Here is a 19,168-nt window from a genome sequence, read left to right as displayed (position 1 = left end):
TAGCGGAAACCCGACCGTTAGCTTCAGGAAATCAGTTGTTGGAAGAAAAAAAAAGCTTTCCTTTCTGTGACCAACGCTCCGCAGCACTGAGTCAAACAAACACAGGAACAGCGATAACCCGTCGTCCATGGACCCTCGGAGTGTAGCTCTAAACCCGCGGTGTGTCCGTCGATAGCTCGCCCCGGTGCCGAGGCTTCGGGCCGGGACCAGAACCAGGCCCGGACGGACATCACCCGGCGGGCTGCTGTGAGCAGGGATCGATATGCCGTGTGCAGGGGAAGAGTAATGTTTGTCACCGTGACTTTCTGTCTGTAGATAGTCATGTAAAGGGGGAGGAGTTTTTTTTTTAATATTTCGCTTGTTAGATCTCTAAAAGGCCTGATAAATGTTTATGAAGCGAGTATAGCGGTGTAGCTAAGTCGTTAGCTGCTACGTTAGCATCCTCCGCCCCGATGAAAGAGTACAAGGTGGTCGTGCTGGGCAGCGGCGGCGTCGGCAAGTCCGCGTTGACCGTCCAGTTTGTCACTGGCACCTTCATCGAGAAATACGACCCGACCATAGAGGACTTTTACCGCAAGGAGATCGAGGTGGACTCATCTCCCTCCGTGCTGGAGATCCTGGACACGGCGGGGACGGAGCAGTTCGCCTCCATGAGAGATCTGTACATAAAGAACGGGCAGGGGTTCATCCTGGTGTACAGCCTGGTCAACCAGCAGTCTTTCCAGGTACCACCTGTCATCAAACACACATTACCTGCTCATAGTTATGTACTTCATCACAGCATTCCATGTATACACTGTGCATGGGGTGTGATGCATACTACCCAAATGCAGTGTCTTGCACCATCTGAAGGTTTATTATTTATTATTCAAAGAGGGAAGTCAAATACAATCTATACATCAATTTAAAAGCAAGTGTTGCTGAAGTGATTTTGGCTAAGGATCTTTTGATTAATTGACATCCTTACATATGTCTGTGCTGTGCTTTGGTATGTGGTGTATTGCATCAGTAGTTGGAGAAGTATTCAGGTATATTATTGAAGTAAAGGTAGCCATTCTACACTGTAAACATACTCTGTTACAAGTCAAAGTCGTTGCAAGTCGTACTCAGGCAATAGTTCAAAATCAATTCTTATCAACATTTAGTTAACAAAAGTATACTATAATACAAAATGGCCCATATCAGATATATCGTTCATCATTCATATGTTTAATGTTGCAGCCTGTACATGTGGGTTTAATTGAGTTATTCTATATTCTTATTTCCAGCTTTAGCAACAAATCTCTCATCATTTATTTGTTGGTATACTTTGTACCTCAGAATGCGTCTTTGAAGGCCTTTGAGAAACATACAAAGAAACACCCAAGTGTTTGACATTTACATGTGAAAGTAATTAACTAGGTAACAGCTTAATGCTACCTAGCTTGCAAAACAGGTTCTGATTTAACATGCATGCACTAAAGAAGGAAACGTCTCGGCCTCATGGTAACCAAAACTGTTCCAACAAGTTTAACAGAAAACTCAGAAACTCAAAGGTCTCATAAAGACAGCAATACTTGTCTAATGATGTTGTTATACAAGAAGATATTGCATATCAAACGATGTGCCATGTTTCTGTACCAAATACTAGTTTTGAAAAGCTAGCCCATTAAACCTTAGAAAGATCATGTTTAAAACCTATGCCAATTATTCTTTAAGCATTTAAACATAGTCTTTTATAACTTTTTACAGCAGCCCTGACCCTGTGTGTTCATTGTTGACGTTGGCATTTAAAATGTTTTTTTAAATGCATACTGACTTTTTGACTGTACCTAATTCCCTCTCTTTTCCATTGTGAAACTGAACATTGCAAATCTGCTAAGAGCCAGTTAGCTGATGTTTCAGTTCTGTAAACCGCTTGAAGTTTCACGTGGAACCACCCTTAAACTCTTGCTCTTCATCTTTCAGGACATCAGACCTATGCGAGACCAAATAGTGCGAGTGAAGCGCTTTGAGAAGGTGCCGTTGATCCTGGTCGGAAACAAAGTGGACCTGGAATCTGAGCGCGAGGTGGCGGGTGCAGATGGACGCGCTCTGGCTCAGGAGTGGGGCTGCCCTTTTATCGAAACTTCTGCCAAGAGCAAGACTATGGTGGACGAGCTGTTCGCAGAGATTGTCCGACAGATGAATTATTCTACACTGCCGGAGAAGCAGGAGCAGTGCTGCACAGCCTGTGTGGTGCAGTGAGAAAGAGGTAACGGCAGCGCCATTCCTATCTTTTCTTGAGCTGTTGCGTTCATGTTTGGGCTGTCCCAAAGAGCACAGTTGGCCGAGCATTCATTTTCCAAGATGTGATGAAATGTCCCTGCGGTGTCTGTGTAAAATGCTTCACAAGCTGAGGAGATATGTGACAAATGGATGACTGTGTGGCGTCTCGGTGCTGTGTGAGGGAGAGGAGAGGTTGGAAGTGAGAAGGATGAGTGGGTGGTGCTGCTCTGGCAAACCGTTGGTTTAGCTTGTTATCATAAGATCGCAGAAAGTATGCGGCATTCAGAACACAACTGTATGAGTGGCTCGGGCTGAGAGACTAATGAAGCACACAGCCGGAGAAAGAGGAAAATGTGACATCCTGAAAAATAAGTTGTTCCAAAACAGGAAGTTCACTCTGATTCTGTGAGAGATGCTGCCTGTGTTACCATACATAGTCACGTTTGAGCTTTTTAAAGGTGTTGTTTTAAGGGCTGCATTTTAACAAATATTCCTTTCATCTATCATTTTCTCGATTAACTACTTGGTCTTTAAAAAGTCCCAAAAAGTGGAAAATGTTTATCAAAGTCCATCGTGATGTTTGCAAATGTCTTTTGGACTGTTATGTCAGTCCAAAATCCATAGAGCGGTTTAATATATAATTAAACTGAAAAAAGAAAGACATTTCATAGTAAAATAAGCATTTTCTACTATTAAGATACAAAAAATACTAAATGGATCAAAAACAGGAGGTGTTTATATTTCTGTCTATTGAACCATTAGTTGTATAAATAAGCTGTTTTGTGTCTCTTTTCTTTCTAGATGCATCACCTGTCTGGATCATCACAAGGCTTTTGATTAACCATGACCCTGGGGACAAACGAACAGGAACTCACCGCTGTGGTAGAGTTTCTGTTCAATGTGGTTTCTGACTGCTTCTCACAGAGCATCTGACAGGAAAGACGTCGGTCCTATTTTTGATATCATAACTGTTAGAAGACGTTTCTGCTGTAACCTTAACGGCCTTTGCTGCGACCCAGGATGGAGTCAGTCAGACGGACTTGTTACGAGCGGCCATCTGTGAATTTCAGTCTTTTATTATTTCTCCTTTTTAGTCGGAAGTATACCTGAAATAATAAGCAGAAGGGTTTATGAGGTTGCAGCTTCTTTTTAAAGCTGCTTTAATCACTATTATATACTTTATTATTACTTGTATTATGTCTCAAATTTGGAATTCGACAAAGTATTTCATAATATTGAAACATTTAAACTTTTAAGCATGCATACTTCGACAAGGCCGCTGCCCGGGTATGCTGCTCGCTCGTTTTGAAAGTCTTCTCTAAAATAGTTCTTCTAACTGACGCAGACTGCAGCGGCGTGCGCAATGAGTTCTATGGCTTCAGGAAACAGGATGTACGACTTTGTGGATTAAACATGTTTCATCAAGAGTTTACGGTTGTTGTATTATCAAAGTAGCCTGAGGCAGAAAAACTCATCTGAACACATGCATGCTCAAAATTGAAAAATGTTCTACTAGATCAACTTGAAGTGATAGGAAGAGCCATTTGACTGTTTTTAGCCTGAATTCTGTCAAAGTCTCTACAAGGCATGAATCGCGTGGACGCAGGTCTTCCATTGAGTAGTCTCTGTGGGAGAATGATTTTGGAACAACCAAAGGAAGCTCACAGTGCATATTTGTGTTTGACTATATGGCGTGTGTTGCTTTTATTCCAGGAGACGCTGATTTCTTGTCATCAAATAACTCAGTGTGGTTTGATAAAAGTTCTTAATCAGATTTAACTTTGTATTTTTCTTTATCTTATAGTAACCTATTTATTTAAGACTAAAGACATTGGTAGCCAGTTTTTAACTTTTAATTTTATACTAGTTTTTGCTTTCTGTGACTCTTCAGGATACATGGTACATTGTTTTGTTTTTAAAGCTGAGGATTTAACAGAGCCTTAAATAATTTCTGTCGCACCCTGGTCTCATGTTTCCTTTTTTCTTCTCAAAAATATAAAAAGCTGTTGTCATTTGGTAATAAACATGCTGGCCTTTCTGCTGTTGTCCCTTGGCACAGTTACAGTATTATCTCTGTTCAAAACATTCATACATAATCTTTTTTTCATCCCTAAACGTGACTGTAAATGAAGTTAAACAGTAGGGCTGCTTGATTATGGCAACAATCATAATCTCGATTATTTGGGTCAATAATTGTAATTGCAATTATTCATTGACTTTGCAAACATCCATTTATTGGAGAAAAAACATTTGAACAGTATGTTTTTAACAGTTGATTACCCTGAACTTTAAGGATAATTCAAGTGGAAAAAAAAAAATATTATTTAAATAAGAAAAAAAGTAATAATAAAATAATCGTTTTATTTCGATTTCATTGTTTTCGGAATCGTTGCAAGCCGTAATCGTGATTAAAATACGATTAATTGAGCAGCCCTATTAAACATTTGGGGTATTGTGATGGCAACATTCACATGGTCCACCAACACCCCGTTATTTTTAAGGTTACATTTCTTTCTTGTGATTTGTATGACTTTAACTTATAAGCAATCATTATAGACGTGTTGGTTGCAGATATAACACGTGTTGTTGATTGGTTTACTTGTACAGGCTAGGTCTGCACACTGAGGCAAAATGTAAAATATATAATAACTTGAAATGTCGCAATAATGTAACAAAGACAAATATATTGTGCAGCCCTCGACATTTCGAGGAAATTGAAATTAGTTTTGACATTTCTTTCACATATGATGTTATATCTTTTTGGACATATCTGACAATGAGAAAACTAATACAAAACTTTTTCTGAGGCTACATCCTCTGAAAATACCAGTTCTCACAAACACTTTCCACTTCCCTGTTGCTCTGTGTGTTTTTATGCACCAGTGGAGTTGGAGTGTGTTTTGCAAGTTTTTTCTCTTGCTTTTGTCACACATGCTGCTGCAGTTTCCACATCCCACAGAGCGTGAAGCTGGCTCTTCTTCCTCTCGCTCTGCGGCGGTCAGGTGGAGGAGCTGCTGCTGGTGGAGCTGCTGGTGCTCTGTGAGCCTGAGCATCCCTCAGGGTCACCACAGATCCTCAAAGCTTATTGTGGGGAAAACATGACAACGTTTGAGAGCATGTCCCGGCTTGTTTTTTCTTTCATTGCAGAACGAGAGGTCTTAAACAAAAACAACTGTGCCTCTGGGCTGTCAGCTGCAACAAAACAAACTCACCTTACACAAATAACACTAATCACTGCAGCTCTAATGTGTGGTTGAACTACAGGACAGAGAAAGCAGCCTCCACACTGTTCATGTTGCCACAAAATATCAAAGGTCCCCAGGGTCATACAGATAGTTATACACGTTTTGTTAATTTGTAGTGAATTAGACAACAAAACCAGTATGTACTTAAGTAATGGGAAATATTTTTGTAATCTGTTTCATTGTTTTCATAACTTTTGATATCTCCATGAAGACACACTTGGTGATTTGAAGGTCAAAAGAGGTACTAACTGCCACATTTGGTTGACTGTAAAAGTGTGTGTAGACAGTACTTGCATAATATTGAAGACATTAAGCATGCTTGTCTGGTATGATACATGCAATAAAGAGTGAACGTTTCATGAGATAATAGCAAACATGTATGGCGACAAAAATAAATGAGAGGTTAAAAGTTAACTAGATATCAGAGGGAAAATCCTGTTGTGAAATGTAGACCATTGTACTGAGGATTATTAGGGCTTTAGGAACAGGGGAACAAATAATATTTATTTTAAATGTTGGATTTCGAGAATAAAGTTGAACTGTCAGTATGTGCACTGACGCTAGAGGTTTTATTTACTCTCAAAAATATAACATTAATCTTGAAATATCAACTTTAATCTTGGCATTTCCACTTTATTCTCAAAATGAAACAAAGAAATACCACATTTTAAAGCCTGGCACTCATAATCTTCCACATATATATGGTCCACTGACCTTGACATATTTTGACCCACAAGTTCTCACAGGGTTCTTCTGAGGCAGCTCGTCACTGGGGGCGTCCCAAGGAGCCCAGCTGTCAGTGTCAGGTGCAAACTTCCTGCCCTGACTCCCTTAAATCTCCGTCAGCATGTTTCGTGTTTTTCACCAGCTACAGGAGGTCTCTGCTCTATTTTGCAGGTGTGCTTACTTATCATACACGGAGACAGGGTGATTCATCACTGTCTCTGAGACATGAGAGGTGGTGTTCCAGGAAATTGAGCTGTGAGAAAATATATAAATATGAATGATGCCCCCTTATTCCTATATCAACTTTCAAAACAAAGTGCTTTTCAGCAATACAAACCACATTTAAAACACAAGACAATAAAACAAACAGAGCCAGAAAACCAAAAAAGTGTGTCTGTAAGTTTAAAAAAAAAAATCAAATTTTAAAAATTATTTAAAAGATGTTAGTTTGCAGTCCTGACTCCCTCAGACAGTCTGAACCCTGACTACAAGGTTATTATGAGTTATAGGTTGTTATGTAAAATGATGGCTATTGTTTTATTGTTTGATATAAAAGGTGCTGTATGAATTAAGTTTAGATGATTTTCATTATAAATAAGTCACATTTTATACTGTTATATTTCATGTATAACTTCAGAAAATCAGCTCTGAATCATCTAAAGTGGCTTTAAAGTGGTATTAGCAGTATGAAAATATAGCAGTTGTAGCTCCAGGCCTCGCGGAGGCAGCAGCACGTATTTTCACGGTTCAGACTCTGACGTCATCAGTCTAATGCGGAAGTAGCTGTCAGGATGAGATGAGCTGTGAGAAAAAAGGCTGTAAAGTGTTTTAAAAATACTTTAACACATAAAGAAAACTGAGAGATAAGCAGATATGAAGACCGTGTTTGTTACTGTCGGCACCACGAGCTTCGATGAGCTCATTGAAAGCATCACGAGTCCAGAGACCGTTCAGGTGAGTAAACAAGCTAAAGCTAAAAAAAAAGAGCACCCGAGTTTGATTCTGATTTTGTTGTTGTTTTTATTGGCTTAATTAAATAATACAAATACATTGTATGAACAGTACTTTTTTTAATGATAGCATAATTATTCAGGTTATGTAAATCATTCAAAGAGTTGGATACCAAAGAGAAATAATTAAATAAATTGTCATACAAAGTAAAATCACATAAGAGGATTAAAAAAACAGGTCTAACATTGAAGAATGTTCTCGTTCCAAAATCTGATCGTAATTTATTTGAGAATCAAATTTTATAAATATAAAATGTGGCTAGAATAATGAAAAGTATACAGTCAGATTATCTTATAAAAGGGGTGTTTTAGCTTCGAGGCTATACTTAAAGGTCCCATGTCATGGCCATTTCTACTGATCATAATTCCATTGTTGAGGTCTACTAGAATAGATTTATATTGTGCAATTTTCCAAACTCACATTGGTTTCTCATACATCATCTCTGTAAAGCAGGGGTCTCCAACACGTCGATCGCAAGCTACCGGTAGCTCGCAAGCCCTCAATATGTAGCTCGCCAAGAAAATCCAAAATGTCAAAAATACACACAAAAAAATAGGAAATGTAATTAAAAGAATCTACCCTATGCATAAACGAAACCACAATCATAGTGAACTCTATCTAATTACTACAACTCTATATCTATCTGACACCCCTCCTCCCCCCACCCCCACAATGAATATCGACCAATTATGTTCTTGAATGTCGACCAATCATGTTCTTGCTTGATTTGCGGGACCAGCGTTGCAGTCGGGAAGAAAATCAATGTGGAGCGGATTGATGCATTTCACTTCAACATTTTAAAAATAATGAAATTGCATACATTTTCTTTTAGTAAACACTGAAAACGGGTCCCACAGACCCAAACAGCACACAAAGGTTAAAGGTAAGCATATCATAATGTTCAAATGTGCTAAATACAAAAAAAGGAGAAGTAAAAGTAGCTCACGACTTGTTTTATTTTTTTAAAGTAGCTCTCATCCTAAAAAAGGTTGGAGACCCCTGCTGTAAAGTATGTGTATTCACTCTCTAGAGGTTTCTCAATACTCTAATTTCCCCTCCCCTCCTCAACTCCTTTCCTCGACTCCTATCCTCGATACCTAGTCCCGCCCACAGGAGATGCGAGGGGAGGACTGAGGAGGGGAACCGAGGAGAGAGGAGGGGAAGCAGCAGGCGGTTAGAGAAATGAGAACTCCTCTTCTCTGAGCGGTCATTTTAAAGAGACGTCCATCAATGATGACAGGAGGCACAGCAGCCCTCTGTCTGATGGACAGATGTGTTCATGACGACTTATATATTTACTTTTAATTAATTGACAGTGCTGTATAATGACTGAGACAATAACAGGCTACAGATGCGGACATATACACACACATATATTTATATAAATATATATACAATTTCAGAATCAAACACGTTATTATGAGAGTGCTCTCATACTTAACACAATCAGACTGGATATATATATATCCCCCCCCCCCCTCTCTGGTCGCTGAAATGGGGAATTGAAATTACGGGCCAAAAGTTGTATTTACAAGTATTAAAAGTAAGCAGAGGACACCAAACCAACTGAGACCCGTCTGTCCGCCGCATCTACGTACGCATTGTACAACACACACACCTACACACTGTAGGCCTACAGTGTGTAGGTGTGTTCAAGCGGTTACTAAAATAATATCCAGGGGATGCATGCAGAGCTGTCATTGGCTGAGATAAGTCCGGCCGTGCGTAACGCTTCCACCGTTCCCGGAAATGCATCCGTGGAGGAGCCGTGGAGGACCCATCAGTGTATCCTCGGTTAGAGCTCCTCCAGAGAGCCTCCTCGATGCTCGATGCTCGATGGTCGGTCCTCGAAGTGCATTTAGAGAAATTAGATGTCCTTCAACATGGCGCGCTGAAATCCATTTCCGGGTCACAACCGGAGGACCGAGAAGTCGAGGAGGGTAAATTAGAGTATTGAGAAACCTCTCCTGTCCTAAAGCCTTGTTGGAGCTCCTGGCGGTTTGGGTGTGTGCCCAGGCTGAGTTCCGCTGTGTCTCGTTGTCTCACCGACCCCACACCAGTGAGCCAGCTCACACTGTCCCGCTCCTCGCAGCAGCGAGCCTCGCAACGTCCCGCCTAGTGTGTGTGTGTGAGGAAGTCCGTGGATTGGTCCAAAACGTAACGGCTCTGCGGATGTAACGTAACGGCTCCGAGGATTGGTCCAAATCACTATACCCAAATACGTCACTATACCCAAGAAGTAAACAATGGAAAAAGAGAAATCTCTAGTGAGGCATTCTGGAGCAGCATAGACAGGTATTTTCTGTGTTAAAGTTTTACTCGCTACAGGGTGTACTTTGAGGGTTTGTGATTCTGCAGACCGTTTACATGCATAAAAACCTTCATAACACACAAGGGGACGGGTAATAACCAGAAAAGCATGACATGGGACCTTTAAGATTTGTGGCACTAAATTGTATATGCAGGATCAAATACACAAAACTAAATTGTATTGCTAACGAGTGAAAATAAATTAAATTTGAGCAATACATTATTCTTCGTTGATAGTTACACAAAGAATTCAGGACTTTTGATTTGATCGCGGCAGCAAATTCAAAGTAGGAGTTTTTGAACATGTGACTAGTTTAATAATAACTTGTTTTTCTCCTCACAGGCTTTAACGGCTCGTGGATATGAGCGTTTGGTCCTTCAGGTTGGTAGAGGGTCTCTTGTTCCAGCTGCTGACAGCTCTCCGCACGTCACACTGGAGGCTTATCGATTCAAAGACTCAATAGCAGAAGACATCGAGCAGGCCGACCTCGTCATCAGCCATGCAGGTCAGTAAAGTATCAAAAACCATGAGCTCCTGCCACCTGGAAACTCACTCTTCCCGTAAATAGTGTTTTATTTAGATTTTTAACAACCACAAAAACTCCTTTTTACATTTTATATAACACAAAGATATTGCTGCCTTGACACAAAACAAAATCAAACCGAACAAAACAAGAATGGTCCTACTGTTGACATTTTTATTTTATTTCAATTGCATAGATGCCAAAAACATCTCAAGTATTTAGAATAAAAAAACACTAATCTAAGATCAGAAAACGTTGTTTAGAGAAACCAATCATTCGCTTGACCATCTTTTATATCTGAATCCTTTATAGTAAATAATCGGCCTCCATGGTCCATGTATATGCTGTTAAGCCTTTAATGCTGAAGTTGTAGTTTAGGATTGATAACTGTGCAGGCTATGTATCAATGTAATATGTTTCTTATTCCATCACAATCAATTGATGCTGCCAATCTGTAAATGTAAGCCTTTTAAAGAGATTTTCATTATTAAAAATGATTGATAAGGTCAATGTGCCACGACCATTATTTTCTGTTAATGACTGTAAATTTCAAAGGAAGAGCAAATACAGGTATGTCAGCAATGTGCAAACATTAAACAGAAAACTGATGATTAATACAGCAACAGGCAACACAGCATGAGGGCATCAGAGGGTGTCGAGCAAACTATAAAAACAGGATGATATTCAAGCAAATCTCTTGGATTGGATTGTAGTTGTGGCCTGCTTGCCTTTAAGCCACTTCACAGTTTTTTCAGACGTGCTTCCTATCCTTCCATGTGCACAGTGTTAGTGAGAATGACGATAGACAATAGGTGGGTTGTCAAGTCATTATCCTGCATAGCTGAAACTTTTTAATTAAAGGAAAGAAGCAGCAAGTCATGGACGACTGTATTTGAGTTATAATGAGGCAAAACCTTTCCTTAGAGGAAGTCTATTGTGCACAAGATCAATAGCGTACCATGCTGTGAATGGATCTGGCCCTTCCTACATCCAGAACATGGTTAAACCATACACCCCAGCACGTGCACTCCGCATCGGTCAAACGGCTCGCTGCACCAGCACCGCGAGGGGGACCCAAGTTCCCATCAGCAAAAATACGTGGGTTTGCTATCCTGGCTCCAAAATGGTGGAATGAGCTCCCCATTGACATCAGGACAGCAGAAAGCTTACACATCTTCCGGCGCAGACTGAAAACTCATCTCTTTCGACTCCACTTCGAGCGATACAATGAAAAACAAACGACAACAAAAACGCACTTAGTATAGAAGTGGTTAGTTAGTATCTAACAAAGCACTTATATACTATTAAAGGACTGGCTTATCTAAAGCCAGTTGAGTAGCACTTGAAATGTTTTGGCTCTATGAAACCTGATGTACTTACTGTGGGGCATCAATTGTCAGCCAACAATTGTGCAAGTTCTCCCACTTAAAAAGATGAGAGAGGCCTGTAATGTTCATCCTAGGTACACTTCAACTACGAGAGACAGAATGGGGGGAAAGAATCCAGGAAATCACATTGTAGGATTTTTAATGAATTAATTGGTAAATTCCTCGGTAAAATAAGTATTTTGTCACCTACAAACAAACAAGATTTCTGGCTCTCACAGACCTGTAACTTCTTCTTTAAGAGCCTCCTCTGTCCTCCACTTGTTAACTGTATTAATGGCACCTGTTTGAACTCGTTATCAGTATAAAAGACACCTGTCCACAACCTCAAACAGTCACACTCCAAACTCCACTATGGCCAAGACCAAAGAGCTGTCAAAGGACACCAGAAACAAAATTGTAGACCTGCACCAGACTGGGAAGACTGAATCTGCAAAGGTAAGCAGTTTGGTGTGAAGAAATCAACTGTGGGAGCAATTATTCGAAAATGGAAGACATACAAGACCACTGATAATCTCCCTCGATCTGGGGCTCCACGCAAGATCTCACCCCGTGGGGTCAAAATGATCACAAGAACGGTGAGCAAAAATCCAGAACCACACGGGGGGACCTAGTCAATTACCTGCTGGGACCAAAGTAACAAAGGCTACCATCAGTAACACACTACGCGCCAAATCCTGCAGTGTCAGACGTGTCCCCCTGCTTAAGCCAGTACATGTCCAGGCCCATCTGAAGTTTGCTAGAGAGCATTTAGATGATCCAGAAGAGGATTGGGAGAATGTCATATGGTCAGATGAAACCAAAATAGAACTTTTGGTAAAAACTCAACTAGACGTGTTTGGAGGAGAAAGAATGTTGAGTTGCATCCAAAGAACCCCATACCTACTGTGAAACATGGGGGTGGAAACATCATGCTTTGGGGCTGTTTTTCTGCAAAGGGACCAGGACGACTGATCCGTGTAAAGGAAAGAATGAATGGAGCCATGTATCGTGAGATTTTGAGTGACAACCTCCTTCCCTCAGCAAGGGCATTGAAGATGAAACGTGGCTGGGTCTTTCAGCATGACAATGATCCCAAACACACCGCCCGGGCAACGAAGGAGTGGCTTCGTAAGAAGCATTTCAAGGTCCTGGAGTGGCCTAGCCAGTCTCCAGATCTCAACCCTATAGAACATCTTTGGAGGGAGTTGAAAGTCCGTGTTGCCCAGCCACAAAACATCACTGCTCTAGAGGAGATCTGCATGGAGGAATGGGCCAAAATACCAGCAACAGTGTGTGAAAACCTTGTGAAGACTTACAGAAAACGTTTGACCTCTGTCATTGCCAACAAAGGGTATATAACAAAGTATTGAGATGAACTTTTGTTATTGACCAAATCTTCCACCATAATTTGCAAATAAATTCTTTAAAAATCAGACGATGTGATTTTCTGGATTTTTTTTTTTTCTCATTCTGTCTCTCATAGTTGAGGTATACCTCAACATGGCATCATACTATCAGAGCTTTTCCGAAAACCTCAATAGAAGAAAAAAAAGATATTCAGCACATCTCTACTTGAATGGCAGAGCTTCCAATCTGTTGAATGCAACGGACAACACAAAGTAGACAATTAGTTTACTGGTATGAATTGACCGTTTTAAGCTTGCTTCAAAACTCTGTATGAAAGTCTATCTTGAACTTTCACTCTATAGTAAGACAACGAGAAATTAAGAAAATGCCTGACTCCAGATCTTCACATTGACCGGATCTCGATCTTCTTTTTCTTCTCAGGAGCAGGAAGTTGTTTGGAGTCGCTCGGTGCTGGAAAATCTCTGCTGGTCGTCGTCAATGACAAACTGATGAACAACCACCAGCTGGAGATGGCCAGACAGCTGCACATGGACTCACACCTGTTGTACTGCACATGCAGGTATGACTTTCCATCTTTACACTTTATAAAGGTCAGAATGATTTGATACATGTATACATGTCAGATAAATGACTTAAGTATAAATAAATGTGTATTTTTAAATACAGGTATAGATAAAGAATTACATAACTGAATATAATAATAAATACATTCTAAATACTTAAATAACCAACTTAAATGCACCAATAAAATAATGAATACATGTTGAAGTTAATATGGAAATAAATAAATGCATAAATAAATAATTAAAGCAGATATAAATAATATATTTTAAATGTAATTTTTTATTTCTATTGTTTTGCTGTTCATTTGATTGTGTTTATTTATTTATGAATTTATTAACACGTCTTTTATCCATTTCTATATTAGATTTTAAATTTAGATTTTTGCCAATTTCTTAATTCCTTGTTTTGTAAATTTGTATATCTTAATACTTTTTCGTGTTCCATGTTATTATAGATGTGACGTTTTAAGCTAAATGAAAGTAACAATCCTTTTTTCATAAAACATTTTTCAGCACCCTGACAGAAACTCTGAGGACGATGGATCTCTCTGTTCTTCAGCCCTTTTTGCCCGGACAGCCCAAGAACTTTGCACATTTCCTCGATAAAGCCCTCGGTGTTCAGTGAAACTCTAAATCTACTGGACTGCTTGTTTTCTGTAACATAATGATACTTTTTTTAATATGGAGGGAATTGTTGTAGATTGCGTCCTTTTAATTTGATTGTACAGCAAACTGTTGAACAATTTAGGGCTTGTTTGACATTTTGAATATTAAATAATAATATATTAACATATATTTTTCTGTCTGTGAAATCTCAGTGTTACAGAATTTCATTATTACATCAAAATAATAATAGATTACATTTGTATAGTGCCTTTCAAGGGACCCAAGGCCGCTTTACATGGTAAACAAACAAACAAACAAACATACAAAAGGGGCAAATAATAAAGTTAACCCTTCGATGCACGAGTGACTGGACCCTACACTCTTCCATAAGTGGGTCAAAAAGGACCCGTATTATAATAATGTGTTTTTATGCCATTTTTGTCATTTTGGTTAAGAAAAATCACTTGTATAATATTTAGTATTATATTTTTCGTTCACACTAGAAATATTTTATATTTAATTTTTCACTATTTATAATTTGACGTTTTTTTTACATTTTAAAAAAAGAAGTTTTGAACATATTGATGCAAAGACCTCCGCTATTCTGAGACCCTCACAGTATTCCATCTCTTCTCCTCCACCGCCCATCAATCCATGCCGGTTGATAGTCCGATACCCCCCACCCTAACCTTCCCTTATATTGTAAAGCGATTTTGAGTCCTTGAAAAGCCCTATAAAAATATATTGTATTATTATTATTATTACCATACTGATAGGTATCAGATCTTGCTGTGTAAAATAATCTTCCTGAGAGGTGTCACTTGTGATGTAGTCTGTGTGGTCACAGTGAATGTATTCCTGACAGCAACAGGTGATAAGAATCAAAGGTTCCCATAGGATGCCATGCATGCGGGTCATTTTTTACCCACTTATGGAAGCTTGGGGTAGTAATACAAAAACTACAATTTCTTAAAATGTATAACATTTAAATTTAAAATGTGAATGGCATGATATCCAAAACATGTTTTTTGAGGAATAGCTGGAATATGAAATGCTAACATTTTTTTACTTATAAAGATATTTCAAGAAAACCACCTCACCGGGTCAAAAAAAACACACTTATATTTCATTTATGGTGTCTATTATAGAAAATAACTCCTTACTGTTCATGTGTGAATGCACCACCATGACCATAAATCATAGTGGTGCATTTGTACATAAAAATAAAGAAGAAAAATGTATATCATAAATGAAAAAATATGGAATTTACCAAGGTTATTATGAAAGGAAATCTGAATAATCTAACCAACACTGAACAAGGCTCTCTGTACATGATTTCATATCACTTTCTTTTAACTTCCCCTTATTCCAAAGGCAGACACAAATCCAGTTCTCTGCTTTATGATGACACGGAAAATTAACACACAGAAAATTAAGTTGTTCCAATGTTTACCACAAGGGTGAGATAATGTTGACCTGGTAATGTTGATTATCATTTCAGCACTTACCCAACCTGGCAAGATGCATACATTTAGTGGGTTAAAGCTCTAGGCTGTTTTCGGAGAAGGTTTTTTATATGGTACCATGTGGTTAATATTTTAAAGGTCCCCTATTATACTGTTTTTCATCAATATATTATAGGTCTCAGATATATACAAAACATGTCTCTGAAGTGTTTGGCTCCAAATACCAAACGGATCATTGCAGCATCCCATAATCCCCTCTGTTTCAGGCCTGTTTCAAAAGTGCTGATTCTCTTAGGGCTTTCACACCAACGCAATTCCCGTTCTAGCTCCGTGCTAGAGCTTCTCTGGTTCGGAACCGGTTTTTCTTTTCAGCCGCCGTTTTGTTCACACCGCCCAGAGCCCGACTGGTGCTGCCGCTGCTGCGTCATGACTCATGACGTCACAGTTTACGTCGCTGATTTTCTCCTCAACGGTGTTACGGTGCTCACTACAACAACAACAACAACAACAACAATAATGGGGGACTCCGTCCGGTCGATGATCGTGTTGCTTTTAATCATATACGAAGCCAGATTAAATTAAATAACGACTTCTCCAAGCTTATACTTTTCTCAAGAGTGCCGTGGTTCATTGTTTATGAATGTGTTTCAGCGGCATTTACCGACCGCTGCAGTGCTGCTCTTCCATGGGAGTTTATTCTCCCGTTAGCTCCCGGTTAGCTCACACGGCAGCGGCCGCTGTAAAGTATTCACTGTCTGACTGTCACACAAGAAGCTGATACATATCCCCAATTCCCCATAGGTGAATGTGTGTCAGTCTGAATTGACGCTGTTTAGCATCACAACGCTTTATTAAAGTTTCTCTGGTATAAAATGGGTGATGTTAGCATAGCAACCGAAGCTAAACTGACTACATGTACTTGTTGTTGCTATCCTATTGTGGCATAAGCCGTTTTCTACAGGCACATTTTACCGGCGTATTTTTCATTATGATTCTACTTGTGATAGTCGGACACGACAACCTGTACAGCCCATGTATTGATTCCATCCGATAGCTGCTATAATACAAAACAAAACGTCTGCCTGCTCTCCACAATGATCAATAACAGCGAACGGATGGTCAAAGTAGGGTACAAATAAACAGAATCACACGAAGCCTGGTTAGTGTTGCCTGACTTTATAAAGTGTGTTGTTGTTTTTTTAAGTGTGGTTGCGTTCTAGTCACTTTTCTCAGAGCTACTGCTTGTTACAACCTTTATTTGCCGTACTCGCCAACAACGTTATGACATCATAAAATGGCCAAAATCTGATCAGCTCATTTTCAGACAGGTTTTTATATAAATGGATCAGGACAAAAAGTGAGTGAATCTTTTTTCCTGAACGTTTCAGAATCTCTTTACACAGAGGGGACACATGTTTATGTGTAAAGGACATGAAAAAGTGGATTTTGCATAATAGGTGACCTTTAAGTATAACCCCTCTTTATACGCCATGACCCCCTTTTCTTCTAAGTCTACCTGCTTCATGTATAACTGTATGAGAGGCTTTAAATCCTCTATAATGTGTATGTTACTGAACAACCCAGAGACAGATATTTTTTCAGTCTTGTTCACCAAGAGTCGCTATTTAAAAGGCACATTGTAGAATATCAGGAAACCTGTGTTGATGTTGGCCAGACAACGCTGACTCTTACGGTTTCTTCAGCAGGAGAGGTTTGGTTAAACAGGAAGTGATGGGTGAACAGCAGCACATAGTTTATTTTAGCTCTTCAACATCTGAACAGTGTTTAGAGTTAGGGCAGGCAACATTTGTCCTCTTTTTGACACAGAGGTCGAACGTTTCTGTTTTCTATTATAATTCACCAACTAAATGTGTTAATAAAACCTGTTATGGTGCTGAACAATTGAACAGTGTGATGGCATATACATTTAGTAGTTGTATTAGTTGTTTTGTATAATGTTAATTTCCCAAATTCCCTGAGGGGTAGATGGCATTTCTGGCAGCTTGATGAACAATATCTTCTTACTGTACAACAGGAAGAAACCAGAACTGTGCCTACATATTTCTTAGGAAAGTCCCTTCTGCTTTTGTCTTGAACGATTTCTGTAGAAACGACAGTGAAGTGAAGCACAAAAACTGTCTGATGCTGTGGAACAGCTGATCAACCACAGCAGCTTGAAAAAGGAAATGGTAAGTTATACTAACAAACAACGGAAAACAAGTTTAACGCTCAGTGGATCCAGGGCACTCAGACATACCATCTCTGAAATGTAGCGTTATCATTTGTCCCCACCCTTGTTAGGTGCTAAGTGGTTTATTGCTTCCAGTCAAATTGAAATTAAAGGAGAATTAATAATTCATTCTAATTTGCTACATTTCTAGGAATTTTCTGGAATTCACAGCCAGTTCCCCAGAGAAGTTTTAACCCTGATCCCAGAAAGATCTTCAGTCAATATCTTCGTTATACATTGTAGAGTAGAAACTATTTGTCGATCTAAAATGAATCTGCCCCTTTTCTATAGAAAGAGATACGATGCTTTCTTCCATTTAATTGATCCTTTAATAACATGTCTCCCAGGACCTGTTATTGCACAGAGAAAATTGAGTTGGAGCCTCAATTTTCTTCCTGTTTTAGAAGTTAGTAAAAAAGTATTTATAATTGTTTATCGTTTAAGTCTTGAAATGGCAAACAATCCCTTAAATCCAGCTTGTCATTTGTGAATATTTCCTTGTTTTCTTAGAACATTCAGTATTTTGGTTCTGCACTGTAATATATAATTGAAGACGTCACCTTTGCTTTGAGGTCACTTTAGATAATGAAAACAGTCCTTGGATTCATCTAGGAGTAGGCTTAAAATCTGGATACTCCCTTATTATTGCAGATATTTTCTAGGACAAGTCCCGACCTTTTGATGTTTCTCCTGAATCAATTTAAACTGTAGCTAACCGGTTTAGACTGGTGCAGTAGATTCACATGATGTTTGTGCAGACTGCTATTTAATCTAATATGGAAAGTTTATAGTCTCGTATCACATGTTTACCGCACCAGAGCTCTCCTCTGCTTTATTTTTACTCGGATGTTAACTATTTTATATTTTCAACACTCAAAGGTGATTTTAGACATTAGATCTGTATTTATAGCAAAAGTGTGTTTGTTGTAAGTGGATATCACACTGCAAATATGGAGGTTCATTTGCAAATACTATCATTTTCCATTTTCCATTTTAACTGACCAACCAGATATGTTTTAATTTCCACTTTCATAAAACAGACGTTTCCATAGAATCATGCAACCATTTTTAAAAGGAAAACAATCTAAATTCTTACATTTTGAGGAACTATTAACATTAAAAAGATTGACATGGTGATTGCCTGAATAATTGATGTCACGCTTATCACATGACCCTATCTTAAGCCAGGAGCTGGTAAGACAGTACAAAAACACCACAACTAAATGATACGAATGTCCTGATTCTCAGTCACAAAAACAACCTGATTTAATTCAATTCAATAACAAGATGCCTGATACAGAACAAAGGTCCCTTTCAGTAAGAGGTGAGGACTCAATAAAACCCTGCACAAAGTTACATCTCTTTGTAGTCGTTGTTGCTTCTCCTTGTAGTACTATTTTGGTTACTTTGTGTTTTTTTCTGGTCATGTTGTGTCCCTTATGGTAATTCAGCATGAGGACAATAGTACCTCTCTAAGATCAGATCTTCATTGCAAGTCAGTTTTC

At 39.0% G+C, this 19,168-nt stretch overlaps 2 protein-coding genes across 2 annotated transcripts; both read left to right on the top strand.

Annotated features, from left to right (window-relative positions):
- On the top strand, positions 1–4,285 carry rap2c (RAP2C, member of RAS oncogene family). Its single transcript, XM_034092906.1, has 3 exons — positions 1–725; positions 1,948–2,233; positions 3,049–4,285. The coding sequence occupies exons 1-2, from the start codon at positions 453–455 to the stop codon at positions 2,224–2,226; spliced, it is 552 nt and encodes a 183-aa protein (XP_033948797.1). The 5' UTR covers positions 1–452; the 3' UTR covers positions 2,227–2,233; positions 3,049–4,285.
- Positions 4,286–6,938: 2,653 nt separating this feature from the next.
- Positions 6,939–17,340, top strand: LOC117454093 (UDP-N-acetylglucosamine transferase subunit ALG13). Its single transcript, XM_034093180.2, has 4 exons — positions 6,939–7,172; positions 9,883–10,045; positions 13,219–13,357; positions 13,875–17,340. The coding sequence occupies exons 1-4, from the start codon at positions 7,092–7,094 to the stop codon at positions 13,984–13,986; spliced, it is 495 nt and encodes a 164-aa protein (XP_033949071.1). The 5' UTR covers positions 6,939–7,091; the 3' UTR covers positions 13,987–17,340.
- Positions 17,341–19,168: the final 1,828 nt, after the last annotated feature.

Source organism: Pseudochaenichthys georgianus, chromosome 10 (assembly GCF_902827115.2).
Source record: "Pseudochaenichthys georgianus chromosome 10, fPseGeo1.2, whole genome shotgun sequence".
Classification (NCBI taxonomy): Eukaryota; Metazoa; Chordata; class Actinopteri; order Perciformes; family Channichthyidae; genus Pseudochaenichthys; species Pseudochaenichthys georgianus.
This window is presented reverse-complemented; position numbering and strand designations above follow the sequence as displayed.

Bases quoted from the DNA above. Each gene is read 5' to 3' on its own strand.
- rap2c (XM_034092906.1), top strand. From the start codon at position 453: ATGAAAGAGTACAAGGTGGTCGTGCTGGGCAGCGGCGGCGTCGGCAAG. The intron at 726-1,947 runs GTACCACCTGTC...TTCATCTTTCAG, and splicing joins TCAACCAGCAGTCTTTCCAG to GACATCAGACCTATGCGAGA.
- LOC117454093 (XM_034093180.2), top strand. From the start codon at position 7,092: ATGAAGACCGTGTTTGTTACTGTCGGCACCACGAGCTTCGATGAGCTC. The intron at 10,046-13,218 runs GTCAGTAAAGTA...TTTTCTTCTCAG, and splicing joins CCTCGTCATCAGCCATGCAG to GAGCAGGAAGTTGTTTGGAG. The intron at 13,358-13,874 runs GTATGACTTTCC...AACATTTTTCAG, and splicing joins CTGTTGTACTGCACATGCAG to CACCCTGACAGAAACTCTGA.